At 41.8% G+C, this 23,347-nt stretch overlaps 2 protein-coding genes across 2 annotated transcripts; both read right to left on the bottom strand.

Annotated features, from left to right (window-relative positions):
• Window positions 1-9,018: 9,018 nt before the first annotated feature.
• LOC308110666 (transmembrane protein 182-like) lies at window positions 9,019-14,320 on the bottom strand. Its single transcript, XM_080465104.1, has 5 exons — window positions 13,977-14,320; window positions 11,946-12,069; window positions 11,499-11,597; window positions 9,746-9,883; window positions 9,019-9,471 (listed from the first exon to the last, which is right to left on the bottom strand). The coding sequence occupies exons 1-5, from the start codon at window positions 14,148-14,150 to the stop codon at window positions 9,251-9,253; spliced, it is 756 nt and encodes a 251-aa protein (XP_080321230.1). The 5' UTR covers window positions 14,151-14,320; the 3' UTR covers window positions 9,019-9,250.
• A 664-nt stretch (window positions 14,321-14,984) lies between these two features.
• LOC308111307 (sodium/hydrogen exchanger 2-like) lies at window positions 14,985-21,631 on the bottom strand (the record flags this gene model as incomplete). The annotated part of the gene is made up of 12 exons (XM_080466169.1): window positions 14,985-14,996; window positions 16,165-16,293; window positions 16,428-16,524; window positions 17,538-17,672; window positions 17,953-18,023; window positions 18,988-19,077; window positions 19,157-19,353; window positions 19,441-19,658; window positions 19,743-19,993; window positions 20,068-20,308; window positions 20,809-21,031; window positions 21,388-21,631. 12 exons carry the CDS (start codon window positions 21,629-21,631, stop codon window positions 14,985-14,987), a joined length of 1,908 nt encoding a protein of 635 aa, XP_080322295.1.
• Between the last annotated feature and the right edge of the window lie 1,716 nt (window positions 21,632-23,347).

The following is a 23,347-nucleotide window of genomic DNA, read 5'->3' as shown; positions in this document are numbered from 1 at the left end:
ATTTCCATTTTGCAGCTAACTCTGCAGCCTTTTGATGGGTACGTCTTGCCGACTTTTATCTCTCAGTGCGTCTGCAAACTAATTAATATTTTTTTTTCTCTCACTCCCTCCCTCTCTCTCTCTCTCTCTCTCTCTCTCCCCTTCAGGCAAATATTTGTTTCCTCAGAAGTGAGCGTGGGCAAACCTTCCTCACAGCTCCATATGCTGCCAGCTGCCAATCATCCGGGCTACAACCCTGAAACTAATCGCAGTCCCCCTCCTCCTCTCCTCTCCGTCTCCTCTTCCTCTCCTTCAGCAGAAATGAAGGAGCTGGGGAGAGTAATGTTGTTTTTGTGTATGTGTGTGCGTGTGTGTGTATGTGTGTGTGTGTGTGTGTTAGGGTTGTTAAAGGAAAATAAAGACATACTGTAGAGAAACGGTTGAGACACGAGCCCAAAGCGGTGTCTCCTCTGTTCTGTCTGTCCACACAGAGCTTCTATTTTATGTCGTGGAATTTATTTATTCACTGTTCACATGCGCCGCGCTGTTTCCGCTCCAAGAGTGAACAGTGTGTGTGTGTGTGTGTGTGTGTGTGTGTGTGTGTGTGTGCACGGTGATTTGTGTGTCCTACCCAGGTAGCTTCAGTCATGCCAAAGCACAAAGTGGTCCAGAACAGCTTTGTGCTCCCCAAGCAGATCAGCAGCAGGTGAATGAGGAAGGCAACAAAAATGATTGAAGTTATGTATTTAATTCGTCACGCTGGTGTTTCGCCGTGTGAGCCCACTGTCTTTCCAAGACATTGAATTATCAAGGGTGTTCCCCACTGCTCGATAATTGGCACTCTTGGTAAATTTAGCACTTCTGTGTGAAATGAGGGGAAAGATGGTGATGTTAGACAACACGCAACAAAAGCTCCTCAGCAGGACGGGGTAACGTGGACTCCGCAAAAACACAAGCCTCACCTATCCAGCTCGCTCGCCAGGGCCGCCAACTCTGCACTTCAGCTTGCCAAGAGTTTTAGAAATGCTAGTTCTTCATTTGAAAAAAAAAAAGAAAAAATTCTCCCGAAGAGGAGGTAACACTAATCCAAACTATAATATGACGCTCCACTGTAACACATGAAAATAGGGTCAGTTTTTACCTGAAACTTTTAAAAATCAAAAAAAGTATTATTAACTCTATCATTTGTCATTAATTACAATAACATGAGTAAGAAAGGTGTAAAACTGAGCAGAACTGCTTGTATTTCAAGAACGAAGCTTCGATTTTTATTTCAATAAGACTGTTGATATCATTCGGTGCAAGTGTCTGTTGCAACAAGGTTTAGAATAACCAGTAATGTAATAATGGCCCATAACATAATACCTGCCAGTAATGTCATAATTCTGCCCACTTTAATTTAGTAATGCGAATAAAAAAAACTTGCCAACAGTATAATAGGATATTTGAGTCATTGTCGTAATAACATTTAGCCAATAATCAAATGAGTTAAAACGATAAGTATCAGTATTGACAAATAATTCTGTAATAACAACAAGCAATATTGTAATAACACATAAGTCGGTGCAGTTCTTGGAAATATAAACTTTTTCTTTGCAGGTTTTCTTTTGAAAAACAAGTATGGTAGCTCGCATAGTGGTCATTCTCATTCATTGTGGATCTCTCTCTCTCTCTCTCTCTCTCTTTCTCTCTCTCTCTATCTCTCTCTCTCTCTTTCTCTCTCTCTCTCTCTCTCTCTCTTACATTCAAAATGACCAAAATTACATTACTGGCAGTTTATACCTCAATGGTTGCTGCATACATACATTTGTCTCTTATTTTATGTTTGATCATTTCCGAGATGTTTAGAATGACAGCATCATTCTGGTGACCTGTACTCACTGTGAATAAAACATCATTTTCCAATGCAAACGGGGGAAATACACCATTTATTTCATGACGCGAGGAGTAGAAGAGTCACATCATCGTTTTCCAAAACTGTGCGTCTTTGCCTCCTGTGCACACCTCAAAGTCAAGCCAGCGTTTTTAAATGTCCCTTCTCTGGGACCCATTAAAAAAAACGTTGATCGGCCAAAAATGATTTGTTTACAAGAAACGGCGTTCTCGTGTGGACAAGCCCTATAAGCTCTGAACCAGGCAGGCTTTGAGTATAGAGAGTCGTTACATTATTCACATTACAGCAAGTCACCAACCATTTCACTTTCGCAAATAAAGTCGAAATACCTTCTATTATTGTAAAAACAACTGAAGTTGAGTGGTTAGAACGATCAAAGTGCCCTCCCACTCCTCCGGGGGGCGCCAGAGAGCTGCAGGGGGTTTAGCAGCTGAAGACGTCAGGTGGTCAGGGGAAGGCCTTTTCACAGGTTTTCCCCACATTAACTTCTAAGAAGAAATTCAGATTCAAAAACGAGAATGAATGGAGAGTAAAGACATGACATCTGAAATAAAAAAAAGAAATCAGCCACAAATTTGTATTTTGCGGCAACAAATTACTATTTAATGGCCATGAAATATTAATTAATCAGTTTATTAAATATGTACATTTTTAAAAGAGTAAAATATCGGGATTTACAAGATCATTTCACAATGAAAGCCTCGTGCTCGCATCACCAGAGTTGGGCTTTTTGTTGCCGGTGGATCTTAAGAGTCATTGAGATCTTAAAATGTGACAAAGACGAGGACATGTGGCATTTAACAGGAACTGCTCATGTCAAAGTCGAGGAGGTGGCGCGTTTACAAAATAAAAACCTTTCCACGCTTTGAGATCGTTTTGTTTGGAGTCAGACGAGAGTCAGCAGCCCGGCAGAAGAATGAAAATCAGTTTAGCTGATCATCTGGCAAGTTGGCCAACAATATTTATTTGTCTAGCGTCTCACACACAGGCAGTTTAAAAATGATAGAAAAGAAGATGATAAAGCAAAGCAGAGGTGACGACCACTGGGCAATAGGTTTTGTTTCCACAGTCAGTCCATCTCTAAGTAGAATAGATATGTGAAGGTAAAAGGACAACAGTCTGAGTGACAGGAAAACATATTATCAATTCTAAAACAGTCGATATGCACACTGAATGTTATTGTTTGGAGTTTTTTTTTTTAACCAATCATTGATTCCACAGATCCCAGATGTGTAACTGTTCGCAGCCACAGTTGTTGGAACGTTGGCAGGAGATGCATTTAACAAAAGGAACAGGACGCACGTTTGGAGGCAGCTTTATATGGAAGACACACGCCTCTGCAAAACTGCTGATTGTATCTCAGCGAAAGATAAACCAGGAACAGAAGTTGCGTAATCCTGTGAAGTTAACTGAAAAACTGAACCTAAAATTGGGAGCTTAAACCTAAACAAACTGAATGAAATGTATCTTTGAATCACAAACAAAGCGATGGAATGTAATGTGCTAAGCTTATAGTGCTGTAGGCGAGCGAAAAGCTACATGATAAGTATGAGAAGAGAGCAAAAAAATAAATAAATTGTGTTAAATTTGAGCTTTCACAGAGGTTTGTTGTAGACGCTGCCAGTTCATGAGACGAGACACTTTGTCCGCGGGATGCTGAAGCTGAAATAACTCGCCACAAAACTCACATAGGAAGTAGTGTTTTCATAGGTTAAAGCCAAAAATAGAGACAAAACTGTGAGCTGTTCAAGACATTCCACTGAAAAACAAAACTTCCTTTGTATTAGCCAATTAATATTTTCCTGCTGAATCTAAAGACAAGCTGTTGCCCTTTTTCTTCACGCCCCAATTTTCATTCCCTTCACCGTTCACTCGACATTCAAGTGTCACCTTGAAATTTTGCGGTTTTCATTTTTTTTGAACAGCATATGTTGCAAACAATGGATGGAGTGTCACACGCTGTATGACTGAACATATCACATTTTGTCCTCCACTAATAAGTCCTCCATTGTTGTAGATCGTCTTGTGCACAGGATACATTCCCCTGCTGCTTGCCCTCACTTACAGTACCCCGGATTTTAACCCTAAAACACTGCAGTGTATGTGGGGGACCCCGTGAAATGAGCACACACACACACACACACACACACACACACACACACACACACACACACACACACACACACACACACACACACACACACACCTTGTTCAACAGCTCCCCCCTGCTATCATCATCACGTGTGTGTAAGTGATCCTGTCTTTGTGAGGTTAATTGAAGGCAGGAGCTCTGACTGTCTGAGACATAATCTGTCTGCGTGTGTGTGTGTGTGTGTGTGTGTGTGTGTGTGTGTGTGTGTGTGTGTGTGTGTGTGTGTGTGTGTGTGTGTGTGTGTGTGTGTGTGTGTGTGTGTGTGTGTGTGTGTGTGTGTGTGTGTGTGTGTGTGTGTGTGTGTGTGTGTGTGTGTGTGTGTGTGTGTGTGTGTGTGTGTGTGTGTGTGCAGTGGGAGTTTGTGGCGATTGAGGGACGCTTTCAATATGACCACACGTTTTTATTCCGAACACAAAACAGAAAAAGAAACACTCGGCAACTCGTCTTTATCCCTCCACCTGCTCCCTCTCTACCTCAACTATAACCCCCAACACAGATTAACTGTGTGTGTGGACTGGGTGAGGGGGGTGGGCGGGTGAGGCTGTTCCTGGGGATTTGGGTTTTACAAAAGAAACAAAAAAAAAAAAAAAAAAAAAAAGCAAGAGTGATGCCATAAGGCGCGCCTTTTCCCATCATATCAGCTCTTATCAGGGCAGTCATTTTTGACAAGAGAGAAAGCCTTTATCTGGAAGAAAGTGTGTCCGTCTGCCCATAAGAGAACACACACACACACACACACACACACACACACACACACACACACACACACTAGAAGAGCCATGCCTGAGGCCTTAAGAATTGGTGCTCACACATACATAGAATATAATACAAACAAACACACAAACACACACACACACACACCATACTCACAGAGCAGGTAATCGGCTCACCGCGAGAGTTAGGGAGTTAAAGAAAGGAAGGAAAAGAGCTTTCGCCAAGTGTGTCGTTCCCCCCCCACCCCCCCACCCCCCCCCCTCTTTGACTGGATTAGGACCCACCAGCATTCAGTGCAGGTGCTCTGATGGACAGAGGGGCGAGGGGGTCCACGTACGGGTTAATTTCCCCGACAGTGTGAGACCACATCCTGCTGTTTGCCGGCTGACAGATCACATACGTTGCACCTTCAGCAAACACAGAGGAATTAGTAACGAATAATCCCCCCCAACACACCTTAGACTACACACACACACACACACACACACACACACACACACACACACACACACACAAATATATATATGACACACACACTCATTACCACTAATTGACAAATTGTATGCACTTTGGGCTCTTTGGGTCTGTCAAGGTTAATTTCCAAAGCATTTATTACTTTATTATCGTGTCATGTCTTTATTCATGTGATATGCATATGCATATTATTAACTGTAACTATATAATAACAGCATAATTGCTGACTCTTCAAGTGCAAGATTATTTCTTCCTTAAATGAAGTGATAGTGTGTTTCCATTGTTGTGGATGACAGGGGAGGAGACATAAGAGTTAATTAACTATGATTAGGAAGAGCCACAGTCAGTGAACATGCCAGGGCTCCAGCTCGATACTCCACTCAGTAATTGCTTCCTTTCCTTTCCCCTTCCTTCCCTTCACTTCACTCCTTTCCACTCACTGCACCCTCATATTTCTTCCTTGTGTCCATCCATGCATGCACAGGAAGTTTTCCTTTGGAAGAGGAGAGCAGGAGAGCCCTCTGCTGGCCGACTGTGTAACCGCAGGCAGCAAGGAAGTAAACAACAAGTGAAAGCACTCTTTTTAAGCATACTCAAGTACAAATTAAAAGAACTAGTTAATAGTAGCAAATATCTGTTTTGAAAGCACATTTATCATATGAGCAATTAAGCATATATAAATGAGTAAATTTGCTTTTTGATCAAATGCAGGACTTTTCTGTTCCAAACCTGTTGTCTCGGAAAATGCAAAGGAAAAAAAAAAGGAAAAAGCCAGCTGCAGTCAGTATGATTATAAAGGTAATAAAGTGAATTAAATTTTCCTCTTTAGTGTAAATGAATACATGTCTCTGTGAAGAAATGTGTAACTTCCATGCTTAATCGTATACATATTGTATTGTTGTTTCTATCAATCAGATATAACTGAATCAGTAGTGAGCACAAGTTTTCAGCACAACCAAAATGTTTTTGACTCAACAAGTAAGGACTCATTCTTAAGATGTTGCCATACGTTTTCAAATAATGTAAACAACATTTTAGATAATCAGCCCACAGCAGATCGAACAGCAGAAGCAGTTCTTCAGAAGTTCAGAGAGGGTTCTGTGTCTTCATGTCATCAGACTGACTTCATGCTGTGGAGATCAGCTCTCTGTGGATGTCCCGCCATCTGCTGCAGGGTCACTTGTTTTCTCATTGAAAATAGTTGTCTGTGATTTCAAATCACTTCAGGGACAATATCATGCATATCAATCCATTTACAACTCATTTAAAGTCTCCTCTCACACGAAGAATAATGTTTAAAAGTGTGTAAGTGCAACAAATATTCATTGAATTCATCTGCGGCTGTTTAAATCAGCACCTAAAATACAACAAGAGGAACTTTAGAAACTTTATTTTTTCTAATATTCAGTATTAAACTTCACTGCATCAGTGTAAAAATAATGTCAAGTCAGAGAAGATCTTTTAACATCAATAATATAGGAAAAAAAACCAAAAAACATTTGTGCAAGTAGAATTAAAAAAATGATTTTTGGTGCAGCATTCATCTGCCTCAGAGAAAGTAGATCCTCTCTGTTTCCAGGCTGTTGCTTTGCACTAAAGAGGAAAATCACACACAGTGCAGGATAATGCTTCTTTCTATTTACTTTCTACTGATGTTATTGCTAAGCCTGTCTCAGGTGTTGTATATTTATGGCAAGTAATCTCCCTCTTGTGATGCAGATGCACGGCCGAAAGGGAAATCTCACCATGTTTTTGCATACTGCCACACAGGGAAAGTTATTTTTCTCGTCACATTAAGCAGGGCTCATAATTGAAGGTTAGATTCGTTGCTACACATTGTAAAAGTAAGTTTGTGTAAACCATTTCTGAATACAAACAATCTTACAGTAGATTTTACATCTGCTATTTCAGATTTTTGAGTGCAAATATAATAAGATTAAGATGAATTCCATTCATGTTCGTATCCAGGTCTGTTAGATTTCAATACATTTTGCCACCGATTTGGAACCAAACTGTGACTCATCATGTTTCTGGAGTTTTTTTTTTTTTTAGGTTTGATTAATCGACAATATATTCATGCTCATAGGCTGAATACAAATGTCTGCAGCCTTTATGACCAAAAGAGCCATTTGTTTCTACTTTCAACCAAGTATGATTTGTCTGGAGCCGCAAAAACACGTTTAACCATTGAAAATGAAGAGAACACATTTCATAAAGACGTTTATTTGATGTTTTTAACATGTTTGCTGTATGTACAAGAAAACTATAATATGTAGCATATGTAAAGTTGTATAAGTCCAATTTTACAACATTTTATGATTTTTTTTGTGCTTTATTATACATTTTGTAGCTGTTTTAAACCTACATTAACTGATTCCACCACAGAACATATATGGATGGACTAGATAACTAATGTGACTGTGTGTAAATACACATGAAGCAGATCAATGAAATTATGAGTCAGCTAAAACTTGGTATTGGAAAACATACTAACCAGCATTAGTCTTTAAATGACACCATGTCTCTTTATAATGTATTTATTTGTAGTCATCATCATCAAACTGACGTCATCTGTTTGCAGTTTCGTCTGCATGAGCTCAAAACTTTTTTTTAAATTTGTATATAACAAAGTCATATTTCTTAATATTGAACAATATCACACATTTGTCTCAGGCTGTAAAATCCAAACGTAAGAACGCCCATTTTCCACTCCAGGAAACACAGCTCTTATTCAGTTTATTCAAACGTGTCCCAGCCATTAATATTTTACATATTTTAAAACTGCTGAAACTAGCGAACACAGAAAATGTACTGGATATCAAATACACGTGAAATAACACAATAAAATAGCAATAACAGTCATGTGAGAGTTACAGTTAAATCGCAGCGAAGCTCAGCTGACACACATTTAATGATTGAGGTACTGAATTAAAGTGTAACACTCAATCTCACATGAATCAAAACTCAGCTGTATGTGGTGTGTGTGGTGTGTGTGTGTGGTGTGTGTGTGTGTGTGTGTGTGTGTGTGTGTGTGTGTGTGTGTGTGTGTGTGTGTGTGTGTGTGTGTGTGTGTGTGTGTGTGTGTGTGTGTGTGTGTGTGTCTTTGAAGTGAATACACCCCCCCTCCACCACCTCTGTCCCTCAGCAGAGCAGATGAAAGCTGATATGTGTGATTGAGCGTCCACTCGCTCGATGCCCATTCAGAAAACGCAGGCTGATCTAATATAGCAGCCGTTGTGATACAATCACAACTGGGTGTTTCCTCGCGCCGTGATAACATTGAGGGGAAGGAGAGGAATTCCCATAAGAAATCGGTGTCGTTCTGTTTACATCTGCATGTTTTCTTTTTCTATTTCCATTTCAGCGGCTGTCGGTTTTTGAATTTAAACGTCTGCGTAAACATGTGAGGTGGAACTGAGGGATGGGACGGGGGCCACGGCAGACCAAAATAAAGCAGCGGGGTGGGGGTGGAGAGGTGGAGGGGTGGAGGGGTGGAGGGGTGGAGGGTGGGGGGTTGAATGCAGCAGTGAAATGAGATTGGGGTGAAGGAGGCAGGTGGCTGGCCCGGCTGTACACCGACCAAACCCACAAACAGCTGTTCATTTCTCAAAGCCCCCTTCTGCCCCCCCCACCCCCACCCCCCCATACCCCCCACCCCCACCCCACGCACATCAATTCTCTCACCCTTTATCCCACCCGTATCCGTCCCTCTCCTGCTCCACCCCCACCCTCCAACCCCGCCTTCAGTTCATCCTGCCATTCCAGACTCCCTCCTCACCCTGCACCCTTTGATCGCGGGCCAGAATCAGGACACAGCTGGTTCACCCGTCATCACTGTGGCATGAATACAACAATGCACAAAGTTGTGACAGTGACATATTCAAGTAAATAATGTTTTTCATAGTGTTTAAGGGGCGATCCATAGAAAGCGGTGTTGCGATGTTGGTCGCGCTTGTATTTACATCCCACAAGTGTGCAGGACATGACGAGGTCAGCGCTCTTTTCTCCCACGGGCCCAGGCGGTCAGCTCTGGGCTCTCACTTGCTGCCACGCAGCGCTCGTCCCACCAGCATGAAAACCAAGCCGGCGACTAGCTCCAGCGGCACGCCGGCCGCCGCCGCCATGAAGGACAGGCCGTAGAGCACCGACACCTCTGCGCCGCGACACGTGTCGCCCCTCTCCTGCAGGATGTAACGCTTCACGTCCACCACCTCCATCCACAGGACGTAGAGCAGAAGCACGGACAGGAACAAGCAGGCTGCGGGGAGACAGGCGGGGTATTAGAGGCGCGCTGTCACTGCGGCTTTGTATCACCTGCTGGTGCACTGACAGTGCAGCAGAGTGTTTATCATGTGACGGGTATGAACAGCTGACAGCAGCCGAGCCTGAAAACATGCAAACATGTCCGTGCATTCACCTTTTCCCCAGGCAGTGCTGCATTTCACCATGGCTGTGGACTGCACACACACACACGCACACACACACACACAGACAAACACACACACACACACACACACACAGATATAGTTTACCAGCGGCGATGAGGAAGGCCCCACCCAGCTTGTAGAGCTTGTGGCTGATGAAGGGGACGCCACAAACCAGGAAGAAGCCTCCAACCAGAGCCGAGACCAAGCCCAGGATTATCAGCACGGTCCAGAAACCTCGAAACACTGCAGGGAACAGGAAGAGTAATTTATTTATGAGTACACACAACACACAGTCACCATTGAAATGTGAGGCTGACAAAAAGTCACATCATCTCAAACTAATTGTAAGAAATTATAAGAAGGTTTGCAATGTGTTTTCCAAAAATTAAAAAAAAAAAATACCAACAAACCTTTAAAAAAAAACAACAACTTGTACTTAACACAACATTTAGGAACCATAAAGTTGTATCACTGCTACATTTTCATTCCAGGTAGTTCAATATGTCGCGAGTTACTTCTTTGAAAAGTAGCATATTTGCTCTCCTAGTTACTGAAAATATAAAGTAATGGGTTACTTGAGAAGTTCAGACTGTGTATCTCAGCCATTAGGATCAGCTGAAGGTACTGGTGGGAAGATGCTTGAAAGTTTATTTGCAGCGTTGAAAGTGATTTATGGCCTTCTGGCAACAATAAGAAGCAGCATCAAAACAGCAGAGATAAACTACAAACACTACAAAAGCTCATGAGCGCATCCTTATTTATGCCTGTTAATGCGTTGCAAGTTACATCCGGGCCTCGTTCACGTTGTTGTCAAGAGAAAAGGAGTTAGCACAGGACTGATGAGCAAACAGGAGTTGGGTAAAACAGTAACCACTAAGTGAATAACTTTGGTTAACACTAATGCTCGGCATGTTAGATGCAATACATTCACATTTTCCCTTCTCCCATACACCTCTTTCATTATGGAAAATGAGCAGTTTTGTTTGTTTCATTTGTTTCCAGTTAAGTAAGATGAGGTTCTCTCCCAGTGGCGCGTCATGACGTTTCATATAGTGTTGATTACCTATTTGATTTTAATCATTTTATTTTCTTAATACATATTTAATTATTTTGAACCAGCATTTAGTTTCTCGGAAGGAATCCCGATAGAAGGAATTAATTTCAGGGTGAAACTATTAATGATTAAAAAAAAAAAAAAAACGGAATGCTTGAACGTAATCAAAATCTTTTGGTTTAACTTTAGTGAAACGACATTAGCAGAGTATCTATAAAGGCTCGATTTAGGTATAGATGTAGGTTTTTATTGCTTAGAGGTCACAACAAAACTTTATATTTTCAATCATACAATTTGACAAAGACGAGGAAATTGTACATTAGAGCCTCGAGGCGCTTGTCTTCCTACACTTTGAAAACCTGTGTGACAGTAACATATCAGCGTCTTATTAACGGCAATGTATTTAATTATAGAGCTTTCAAAAAGCATTTAGGTGCTAATGTCAGTTGAAAAGTATGGTAATTATTCATTAATCAAATTACTTGATGTGTCAACTAATATAGTGAAGTTATATTGTGACAGTGGATTCCAGCCACAGCCTGGGTTGTTAATAGAATAGAATAGAATAGAATAGAATATTGTCATTAGGTTTACAATAAAGTGTCAGCCACTCAGTGTAACAGTCAGAAAAAAATGATAAAAGTACAAAATATAGTTGACAGGGTAGAATAAATATAAAAAAAGATAACTAATAGATAATTTAAAGCGGACACATGCACATACATTGCCAGCACATCCAGTCCGAACTAAATAACCTCTCCATGATAGTGGATTGTCTCAGACTGTGCTTGTAGGTGTGTTTACCTGCTGTAGGATCATAATTTGGGTGAGGGACTTGTCCCAGTGCAACAGGAAGTGGGAAGAGGTAACCATGGATACACACTTTGGACTCTGGCTGGTTTACTTTGAATAAAAAGACAGAAAAAAACAGGGTTAAAGGAAAGATTTTTTTTCTTTTTTAAATACCCCAAAACCTCCAAATCACAAGGTAAGCAGTAGTTAAAGTATGGTATATGGTATATATCATTAGGAATTAAAAAAACAACCCAAACTGTATATAATCTAAAGTAAATGGTAGTATATTATTCCTGCCGTCCTTGACTTTTTCCCCTCACATAGCCACATATTGGATATTTTTCTCTCCTCTCTCTTGTCAGCGTGTCAAACAGACCACACAGCTGCGCACAAGACTGGAAAACTCCCAAAGAAAACTTTGAGCAGCTTTCATGGCGGAAGGTTTTGCCGACATACTGAGCAGCGTGGCCAGGAGTGCGTGAGTGGTGGGCTCCACCTGGAACACACAGCGCCAGAAAAAGCCCTCATGGTGCAGAGTGAGGGCCGAAGGAGCATCACTGACGGCCTCCGTCGGCTTGATCTGGAGAAAGACAGACATCACAGAGATAGACGCTCAAATATCTACAGATGGACTGAGCTTTATTTCTTGTGAGTTTTTTCAACACGCGTCTGTGCGATTGTGAGCTTCAGTGGTGCCACGGCATCAAACGTGGTTCTGATTATGGCCTGCTGGTCTGTGAGGTTTTCTCCGGGAACTTATGAAGCACGCATGAGCGGGACTCTCCACTGGCTTGTCAGGAACATGATTGATGTTGCTGAATAACACAACAACTTTAATCATCCTCTTTTATTGAAAATGAAAGACTTTGTTGGGCTGTGATGTTACGGAGGAGTTCACCGGGGGATTAGCTTTCATAAGTATATCCCTTACTTTGCACTTTGTGAGCTTTCTCTCAGAGCCTGCATGGGAGAATAGACTGGAAAATTAAAGGGCCACTGCTCTGATTTCACACATGAAGATCACAGTCACGTGCAGTCGTCAGAGTTTTCTCAAGTCCAACCCTGGCAATGTCCCCAGAGGGAGATTCTGCTGGAGGAATCAACTTTCCCTGTCTTGTATTGTGGATTACAAAGTGGACCAGACCTTTTATGATGGTACACAATGCAATCTTACCATGATTAAACATGGTTGAAAGAATGGGAATAAAAGATTAAATGTTTTAAAGTAGAGGCTATTGATCTAACATCAATGCATTGATGTTGACCGAAGTAACTATTGTCACCGTACATATTCACAACACGTGTGCTACACGTTTCCGCTCTTTATGTATTTGCACAAAAAAACAATACAAGGTCGATTTGTGGACTAAAAAAGCAGTAAAATGGTTGGAAATATTTTCAGTGTTGCTCTGCTGGACCCAAGAGAAGTTTGCACTATCCTCAAACTGAGTGGTAATGCAGATCTGAGTTCAAACCAATTCTGTCCTCGAATTCCTCATCACGACGTAATTCCAACATTTATTTATGGCTCTGGTGGTTCAAAGAGACTACGGCCTCAGCTGTGAGGGGGAGCCAGGCCTGCCACCTCTCATCATCACACTCTCACACCACACATTACTGTCATACAAGGAAACCTAATGTTCATACCACATGAGGTGGAACCAAATTTCACCCTGAGGTCCAGTTCAAGCCGGTGGATAGAAAATGAGACATTAAAAACAGTCTGAAAGACAACTTAATAACAAGTATATACACAAACAACAAATGTGTACCTCATAAACCTTAAATAGTCAACGAGGAATAATGATTAAAGTGAACTTGTGCCAGTCTCAGTGGTTTGGTGGTTATTTAGGAAAAAAAAGTATGTTGTATTGATAAAATATTATCTGACTGTACTTTTATTGTATGCAGTATGTGTGTGTGAACACAAACAAATGTCACTTTAAGTTGAGGTGAATAGTTGGCGGCCCTGGTTGAGCTAAACACGAGCTAACTAATGCTAACTGAACATCAGGGGGGCTGTTTTTTAAAGTTTACTTTCACTTTAATGCCGTCAAGTCAATACTAATGTTTGTTTAGCCAACTGCTCGGACTCACTGGAGAAGTGTTTGCCTGCTCTATAGTTAGTGCATTTTTTTTTTGGAGCTTATGCTTCTAAACCCAGACTGAACATCGGGATGAAGTCATTGTTTCAAATTCGTCTTCAGTCAAATCTTCATCTTTGTGGAAGTGACGCACTAAAGCACTTCAGTGCATCTTTAAATACCCTGTAGTGGCATAGCTCACACACCACAGTTTGCACGGCATCTGATCCGGTTCCACGCTGGGCTTTTTGTGGTCCACACACGAGATCTTCAAGTGTTATAAATAATGTTCTGCTGTGACTCCCATTATCATGCATTTGTTTTCATGAAGGTCACCAACCAGTTTGTGCTGCGGACACTTAGATTACTATTTATTTTGTGAACAAACACAGATTCAGCCTACCTCAGTTGCATTGGTAATATTTCCCACTACACTTGTTGATTCCGTCGGCCATGTATACGGTCCACAGTTGTCGCTGGCCAGAAGCCAGTAGTCTGTACCGAAGGCCAGGAAGAAACACAGGGTCCCAGTCACCCCAAAAATCCCCCCTGCCAGGGCGGCAGCTCCCACTCTCATGTCTGCAGCCGGAAGGTGTCTTGGACTTGTTGCTCTGGTCAGTGTTCAGTCCTCCGGTGGGTGACTCCTCACTGGTGTCCGCAGTGCAGCCCACTGCCCAGCCCCAGTCCCAAAGACAACAGTCAGACTGGCCCAGCCACTCCCTGGCATGCTGCAGCGCAGAGGAAGAGGAGCTACAGTAACTGAGGAGGTCAGACAGGGGGACAGGAGTTATTTTAGGAGCAGTGAGGCTGTCCTCGTCAAATTACCAGGGGCTGCGCGTTGCATTCATACAGGCAACAAGGAGAGGCTGGACTGGTGTGTTTGAAGTGCGTTCTCAATGTGAATGGCAGGGTCTCTGCATTTATGACCTCAAAGTATTTCCAGGCTTGGTGTTACTCTTGGAGTGCCACTTTGAAAATGAATTAGACTGTAGATGCAAATGACCCTCAAACCTCAAGCAGAGTTGTTCGAGAGGTGAAACACAAGGACGGGAGACAATTTATTGTAGTCGGCAAACACTCAAAAGGATAAAACCCATTTATTTTGGGGCCATTTTAACTGTGAGGTGTCCATGAAAGTGATGAAGGATTCAAATAAACTTCTTGTACCCCATCAATGAAACTAAAAGACTAATGATCAGGTTATCAATTTTGGAGCTGCTTGAAGTGACTTTTTTATTTCCTCCAGTGTTTCTTCACTGCTGCTTCTCATTCTCCAGTACAAAGCTGAGATGTTTTCTGGGGACTCTCTCCACACGTGATTGCTGGGCTTCTTCTGCACGATTCGTGTCCTGTTGACTTGTCTGAGCTGTGGCTGGTGAGACTGAAGAGGCTGGGAGGACCGATCTGGGGCTTATGGAGCACACTGCCAGAAGAAGGGACAATTGGACATTCTGGTAAAACATTACAATTACACATGCTCATAGATTCTGTCATCATTAAGTAAATAGCGATGGAAATCTCATCGTCTTTACCTGTATGAGCTCTACTGAGTCCTACTCTTCCTCTGCGTGAATGACTGAACTCTTCACCCTCCTCCTGCCACAATGGAAACATGCAGTAAAACAGCCTGGAGACTTCACTTATACGTCTCCAAAATCAGAAGCAGCTTTTTTCATATGCCATGTTTAATCAAAATGATGGATGTGCTTATGCACAACATCCAACATTTTCCCATTTAAAATGAATACAGAAAGGAACATTTAACCATCCTGACCTCAAAAGATGTCAGAACAAAGTGTGAAATGTAAGGTGCTTTCACGCCGGTTGTATTCAGAGCTACATTAATGGTTTGAGTACCAAGAAAGGAAAACTAAAAGCCCGTTTCAAGTGAAAACACAAAACTTTCATTGCTTTTTGGGGGTTGCTCAACACGAAAACTGAATAGTTTTCAGCGTTTCTGCCTTTTCCATGTAAATGTACAATGTTCTCAGAAGCTGCCGAGGCTCCTGTTGTCCGATGTGCTCCAAAGCCATCCACAAAACACAAGAATAATGATACATACACTATGCTTATGCTTTAATTGCTCCATGGATCAATGCTGCATTAACACATAAATAATTCTGGTTTTCATGTGAACAGTACTTTGCTAGCAATAACAGAGCTAGCTTTTGACTGCTGCAGTACTACGAGCATTGCTTCCATCTACTGTTTAGTTCTGGGTGCCAATTATTTTTTATGTCCCTGTCCCAAGCAATTACATTTTTTTAAACTTCCAGTTAATGTCTACCTTGTCATTTTTACATCCCAGGGGCCAGATTGCATGCTCTCAGGGGCCTGTTTTGGCCCTTGGGCCTTATGTGTGACATTCTTTAATTGTTACATTACATTATGTAAAAACATCCCTGATAGAGTAGTTGCCAGACGGGTAAGCTGCTCCTATGATGCTACCTGAGTCCAATACTGACCTTCAACATTGTTCCTTGTGCAAGTTCAATATGGAATCAGTTGATTTTACAATTTGAATTATGTATAATCGCACTCTGTCTCAAGTTTAGGTGAATCTGTGGATGTAAAATGTACTTCTTCAGTACCTGAGGCCGGTGTGTGATGGTGTCATAAGTGTGTCTCTCTCCCAGACTGTGGTGTCTGTGAAGAGGCCTCCTCGTCCTGCCCATGGTGGCATCCTGGTGCAGGGTGTGTCTGCTGTAGGCTGGTGTCTGCTGGAGTGACAACACACTCATCAACAGGGAAACCGCAAAATAAAACAAGTATTGAGCTCATATACTGCTCATTATTTGGGGCTCAAAACGATGGTGAGATCAGGAATACTCAAAGGATCGCGTAAAGTTCTTACCTTGTTGTTGAAGTTGTGAAGGTTTCTGGAGAGGATGCGCCTTATGCTGTCCATTTCCTCTGGCAGGAGGGGGCGGCTGTGGGACCGAGGATCCACTCTGAAAGCCAGTTTATCAGAGTCTGAGTCACAGAATCGGTTATCAAGGCATATTGAGGGTTTGAAGTAGAAATGTCTAAAAATAGGAAAAAAAACATGTAAAATATTAAAATCAATGCATCTTTAGATTTTTATAATAAATAAAGCTAAAGTTGACACTGTACTTCTCACATAATAACCTAAACTCTGACATATTCTACCCTTTAGTCAGCACACAATCTAATAAACTATGAAAAATTAACACATTAAATTGTGGGATATTAATACTGAATACTATCAATAACATCAAGATCGACAACATTTTACGTTTAAACCAGGGCGCTTAAATCCTAAGACATTTTAGTTCAGGGGCAACATACAGTCTAATTTCATCTTGAGTGGGTGAGACCGGTAAAATAGAGCTATAATAGCCTCAAAATTTAAACTATAAAGTTTATCTTTGTTGTTGAGCAGAGGAAAGGGGTGAAAATGTCTAGATTTTTGGGGAAACCAAACAATTACTACACAAAATGACTACCATCTCAACATAAAACTGATTTTAATGAAATCTTCTGGGGAAAGAAATACAGAGAAATGGGAAAAAAAAAAACCCTCCTATAGCTGTTGCATTATGCATGTTTTTACAAAACTAATCCTGACAGCATGGCTTTGAGGCTAGTTTGCTATCTTTCATAGCAGCATCACCAATATCTCAGCTCGGGTCTCAGTGTTGTCTTAGGAAACGTGTATTAATGAAAAGCAATTTTGCTCAGTTTACACCTTTCCCCTTAATTGTATAACATATGTTGTTATTGGGGTGTTTTTAAGTCTTAAGCTGAAAATTGACCCTTCAATTAACCTTCAGAATGTCTCTTGAGTTGAAGTTTTTCTGTGGTAACAAAGTAATAACAATTGTATTTTTTTTTTTTTATTAAACTTTCCACTTTTTTTCTAATACCTACAGGGCTCCTCGGAGGAAGCAAGCGTCAGTGGTCCATGGAGGAATAGTGAAATGACAGAAAGAGTGATTCTCACATGGGTGTTACTTCCTCGTCTCCTCTCTGCTCCATCCTCTCCAGCTCCTGGTAAACTCTCAGGATGCTGGAACGGGCCTGGTGGTCCTCACGGATCAGGAACCGACGGAGGTACCTCTTGTTGAATTGTTCAAACCTCACACACACACACACACACACACACACACACACACACACACACACACACACACACACACACACACACACACACACACACACACACACACACACACACAACTCTCAGAATCCTACATGAGTGTGAAAGCACGACTGCAATGCATTTGCTGCCCCCTACTGGCGATTTTCCGCATTTACTTTTACTAGATGCACATTTTTACAAATTCAGCAATATGGAATAAATGCTAAAAACGGCTTGCCAATCAAACAGAATAGAGCGTTAAAGAGGAATGACTAACTTGTCCTTCCAGTAGTGTTGTCCCCAGTAGCCGACCACATCCTCGATTCCTGCAAGCAGGTGATCAATGAGCTGAAAGAAAGGACGAGTCAATGGAACATTTGCATGGGAGAGTTCATATTTGAAACGCTTCATGCTTCTTCTTAAATGCCTCCATCCTAAATGCATGGGTATTTCAAATTATACAATGAACTATAATGGCTGTTTCGTGTTCCTCAGTTGCAGAGACTCATTGTAGTATTCACTTTTGAAGAAAAACTTCCAGTTGGCCAACAGACATTGTGTATTTGTTATGGATAAAAAAAAAAAAGAGAGAGAGCAGATGTTACTATTTCATGCAGGGAAAATGTGTGCAGCCTAATTTCTAGCTTCAGTGTTGCTTCACATCCAGGTTTAAACAACGGTTTTGAGATTGAAAATAAATACAAGATAAATACTCTTGAGTCTTGAGATTTCTATGCATCTCAAGCCTTTTACTGCCGATGAAGTGTTCAGTACAGTTCTGAAAAACCATGCCCGAGGAAATAATCACACACCAAAGTCTCTGGATTCAAATCAAATTGCTCTGTGTCTACAGCAAATTAAAGTAAAAGCAAACAATGAAATCATAGGGATTAATATTGCAGGATTCGGAATACAGTATCGCCAAGACATCACCTGGAAGTAATAAAATAATTTTTTTTCAAAGAGTCTAAAAGAACACAGAGTTCATCATTTGGATGCAGTGAGGCCAGGCATGTCATTTTACACTGTTACCATGAAGATTTCTCAGAGGTTACTGGTTGGTGAGTCAAAGGACTTTGAGCAGTAAAAACATCTTCTCCTGTCTTTTTGAAGTTGTGCAAATGTTTTGATCAAAATTCAATCATTTTGTAGGAACAGTCTGATATTACATCAGTTTCCATCTGGCAGCTCTGGGGAGTTTGCTGTTAATTGTAGTTTAACATTCACATATTCATTGAATCTGTCACCAGATTTTCACCACATTATATTAACTATACTGCATCTTCTTCTGTACTTGCTCTTTTTTCCCCACCCTGCTGTGGATCTCCTCACTGACAGTCGGCAGAGCTCTCTTCTTCCTCTTCACATCCAGAAGCTCCACCAGAGGCTTTATGGTCATCCCCTGAGAACCAAAGCCAACCAGTAAAAACACACAATGCCACGAAAGAATGAGACTGCCGACACTGAAGTGATTCTCAGACCTGCACAAAGACGGTGAAGAGGATGACCACGATAGTGGTGGTGATGAACAGTCTTTTTTTCGGGAAGTCGTCGATGAGGAACACCAGGGAGAAACAGATTGCTCCCCTCAGGCCTCCGTACGCAATGATGAACTGGTCTCGGAAAGTCACGGTGTTCCGGCGCAGCTTGTTGACCACAGCGGTCAGCAGGAGAACTCCTGATGAAAGGAGACGTGTGCATTGGAGAACGTGTACAGAGGCAGGAAATTTGCTTTTATCTCTTTGAAATGGATTTCCAAAGTTACCTGAGGCCCTCCAGAGCAGGCAGAGCAGCAGAGTGGAGGCCACAAAGGGCCAGCTCCACATGTGGACGTCCTGTATGGTGGACACGCCCAGGAAGATGAAGATGAGGGTTTCACTCACGCTGCTCCACATCTTCAGAAAGTATTGGATGCTGGTGTTGCTCCGCTCTGACACATTAGCTTCCACATACTGTTTCATGGTCACGGCACAGGTCACAATACTGCAGGGAAAGCGAAGCAACAGCCACTGGAGGAGAGTCGAATTCGAGCAAGAAACTAGATTTTAGGTTGAATAACCTACTCACGCCATGATACCGGAGAGGTGAAGCATTTCTGATGTCAGGTAGGACAGGTAGGAGTAGAGGAAGACAAAAAGTGGGGCGATGACTTGAGCTTTGGAGGTGAACCGCGACGTGAGGGCTGCCACCAAGCCAAAGAAGAGACCTACAAACAGGCCTCCCAGGCCCACCACCACCACCCTGCACCCGCCCAGCAACACATCCAGCCCCGACACCGACGGCAGGCGGAGGAAGGACTCAAACAGTTTGTACAGCACCTGAGATCAAAAAGGTCTTACAGTAATACAGATCGAGCTCGACTATGAAACCATTTCACCACTCCTGCCCTCACCACGGTCACTGCGTCGTTGAGCAGCGACTCTCCAAACACCAGGATGTGCAGCTGGTCGTTGACGTGCATCTCCTGAAAGACGGATAGCACGGCCACGGGGTCGACGGCGGCGATCAGAGAGCCGAAGAGCAGACAATGGAGCAGGGAGACGTCTCCCAGGGAGCTCGGGGCCAGCAGGCAAACACCGTACAGAGACAGGCCGATGCCCAGCACATTCCACAGCGTTCCCAGCACCGCATACCTGGAGGATTAGAGCATATATCAGCAGATATGATGCTGCAACTTCAAACTGTGTCTTATTCACACTTGATTGCCATAGAAAACGATGAGAGTGAATTTGATGTTTCAAAATAAGGTCTCTGTGTAAGAATACACTTTAATGTCAAAGTCATCTCGTGTTTGTTTTGCATTAACATACACAGACTTGCATCTGTTGTGTAATTTTCATCATCCCATGTATTTTCTTACAATCTTCACTCCCTACGAATATCACGACTTTAACCGAATTGCAAGGTTAACCCTCAACCCGCATTCGTAGCCTTAAATACCTGGCAAATGTTGTGAGATTTCAAATTAAAGTATAGTATGCTACAATGTTTAGTCTTTAGAGTAAACCAACACACACAGTGTTTTCATAACTTTCATTGACGTTGCATTTGCCTCCTCAACGACAGCAAATACATAACATGCATCAATAAAACACAACATAACAACTAACAACACATATTGAAGTTAACAAACCAGAGAATGGTGCCGAGGTTTTCAAAGAACAGCCTCCCTGGCAGAAAATACCCTGCATCTAACACGATGGGTGGCAGCAGGAAGAGGAAGAAAGCGTCAGCGCTGAGAGTCGGAGGAGCAGAGTGGCGCACCCCGTAGATCACTCCTCCAACCAGGAGGCCCACCATGATGAGGACGCAGCTCTCTGGGACCACTGCTGGTACTCGACCCGACCAGTGAAAACCTGACAGGAGGAGGCACCGTCAGAAAAAAAAAACATGATAAAAGAAGATTTCTTAAATTATTTTTTGTAGTTTCAAAGTCAGTGTTTTCATGTCCAGCGCACGAAGGGAGAAGACACTGACACTCACATTGGTGCCAATGGCAGCGCAGTCACTGAGGCCAGCACAGACCTTGAAACACCTTTTGTCACAACTGATTCAAAATTGTAACGCGTTTTAAAACAACTCACTATTAGAGTGCAGTTTATTGAAAGTATTTTCATTATGTATGGTGTAAAGTTCTAACCCTGACAATGTTACTGTCCCAACTATTCCATATCGATAGCACACATGACTAGAAGTGCAGCAGGGGGCTTACCCAGCTTGGCTAGTGAGGCCAGCATGATCCACAGCACGATTTCAAAGGGAGCCTGCACGTGGTGGTAGTCCACGCTGAACACCCGCAGAGCCATGGGCACATCCACAGACAGGCTGTCATCGCTGCTGTTGAACCCCAGCGAGGGGGAGAGGTTGCGAGGCTGAGGGAGCTCATCTGGGGGAGTGAGGGCCAAACACACCGACAGATGTACAGACAGCAGAGGCAGTGTCCACAGAGCGTCCATCCTGCAGCCATGCTGGTATGACAGGAGAGAGAAGCAGAGAAAGAAAGGGAATAGGATAATAGGATGGGGGATATGGAGCCAGGGGAGCACAGCAGCACACACACACACACACACACACACACACACACACACACACACACACACACACACACACACACACACACACACACACACTAAACAAGAGCATGAGCGAGACCCATGCAACCACTAATGTGCACAGGAATCCCTGAGCTGGCAGTGGTATCCAACCAGCTCAAAGGCTGTGACAGACACACACACACACACACACACACACACACACACACACACACACACACACACACACACACACACACACGCACGCACGCACACGCACGCACACATCATTACAGTCAAAACCACAACTGCTATGAGCGCCACTCTTAGTTAATCATAACTCATCTCCAACCTTAGTTTGATTTTTAAACACATCTTTTCTTCAGAGTGTAATGTTTTTTTAACATGTTGCCTCCAATGTTGCTGTATGGTTTGATGTGTAGTTTTGAAACAGACGGGTAACTTAGAGTTTCTGTCACAGTCTGAAAACTAATTTGAACTCTCATGTTATTGGATCTGCAATAAAGGACTTCAAATAATCCAGAGAATTACTGTTTGTATGGCTTGTTTAATTTGAAATGTGTCATTTCTAATAAACAAGTTAACAAGTAATTGTGGATGTGGTGTGGGATGATTATTGAAAAGAGATATGAAGAAGATCTTATCTTCTGGCAACAAAAACACTTTCATTAGTAATATCTGTCACTTTCAAGTGTCTCATTATTAAACTCAAGGTTTATCCTCTTTATTTGAATCCTCATTTCTTTCGGTAATGTTTGTTCGGTTCTATGTCCAACATGACGAAGGCTATCAGTATTAGTTTTTCTTTTTAAAATTACACAAACAATATGAACAGTAGAAGTAGTATTTACTAAACGTAGCTGCTCAGGTCATTTACACTATAAACAAATATGGTGCTTGTGTGACTTTTCCTCTCCAACAGTTTTAAACAGATGGGCGTTTTTTTAATCTTTGGTGATAAAATCTGCTGCAGCTGTCTTTGGAAAGTTGCACTATTTTTCTCTTTCAAGTAAACACTTTCTGAAAATCAATCTTTTTTTTTACTTGAATCTATTCAGCTCTGTTAAACTTTTAAAATAGTAGTAAGAATAAGAGTAAGAGTAGGAGTAAGAATAAGAATAAGAATAAGAATAAGAATAAGAATAAGAATAAGAATAAGAATAAGAATAAGAATAAGAATAAGAATAAGAATAAGAATAAGAATAAGAATAAGAATAAGAATAAGAATAAAAATAAAAATAAGAATAAGATTAAAAAATGAGTGAAAAGTAAAATTACAGCATTAGAAAGTTGAACTATTTGCCAGAGCACCACCATACATGAATAGTTTGATTGGTTTGACTATTTGAAAATAAAGATAGCTGCCAGAAGCGGTATTAGCCCAGTATTTGTACTTTATTATTGTATTTAAACAGATCTGAAGTTTCCGTATTTATTTTTTCAATGACTTTGTACTTTTATTCTTCCTCATTTGAATACAAATAAATGCGCAATCGTCGGTGTACATTCTTCCCACTGGATCATAGTTGATAGTAACAGTTATGTCATCACAAACCAATGGATGGATGGATGGATGGATGGATGGATGGATGGATGGTGTCTTCAAGAGAATAATGCCAG

This window comes from Lipophrys pholis (genome assembly GCF_963383615.2).
Source record: "Lipophrys pholis genome assembly, chromosome: 6".
NCBI classification, from domain to species: domain Eukaryota; kingdom Metazoa; phylum Chordata; class Actinopteri; order Blenniiformes; family Blenniidae; genus Lipophrys; species Lipophrys pholis.
This window is presented reverse-complemented; position numbering and strand designations above follow the sequence as displayed.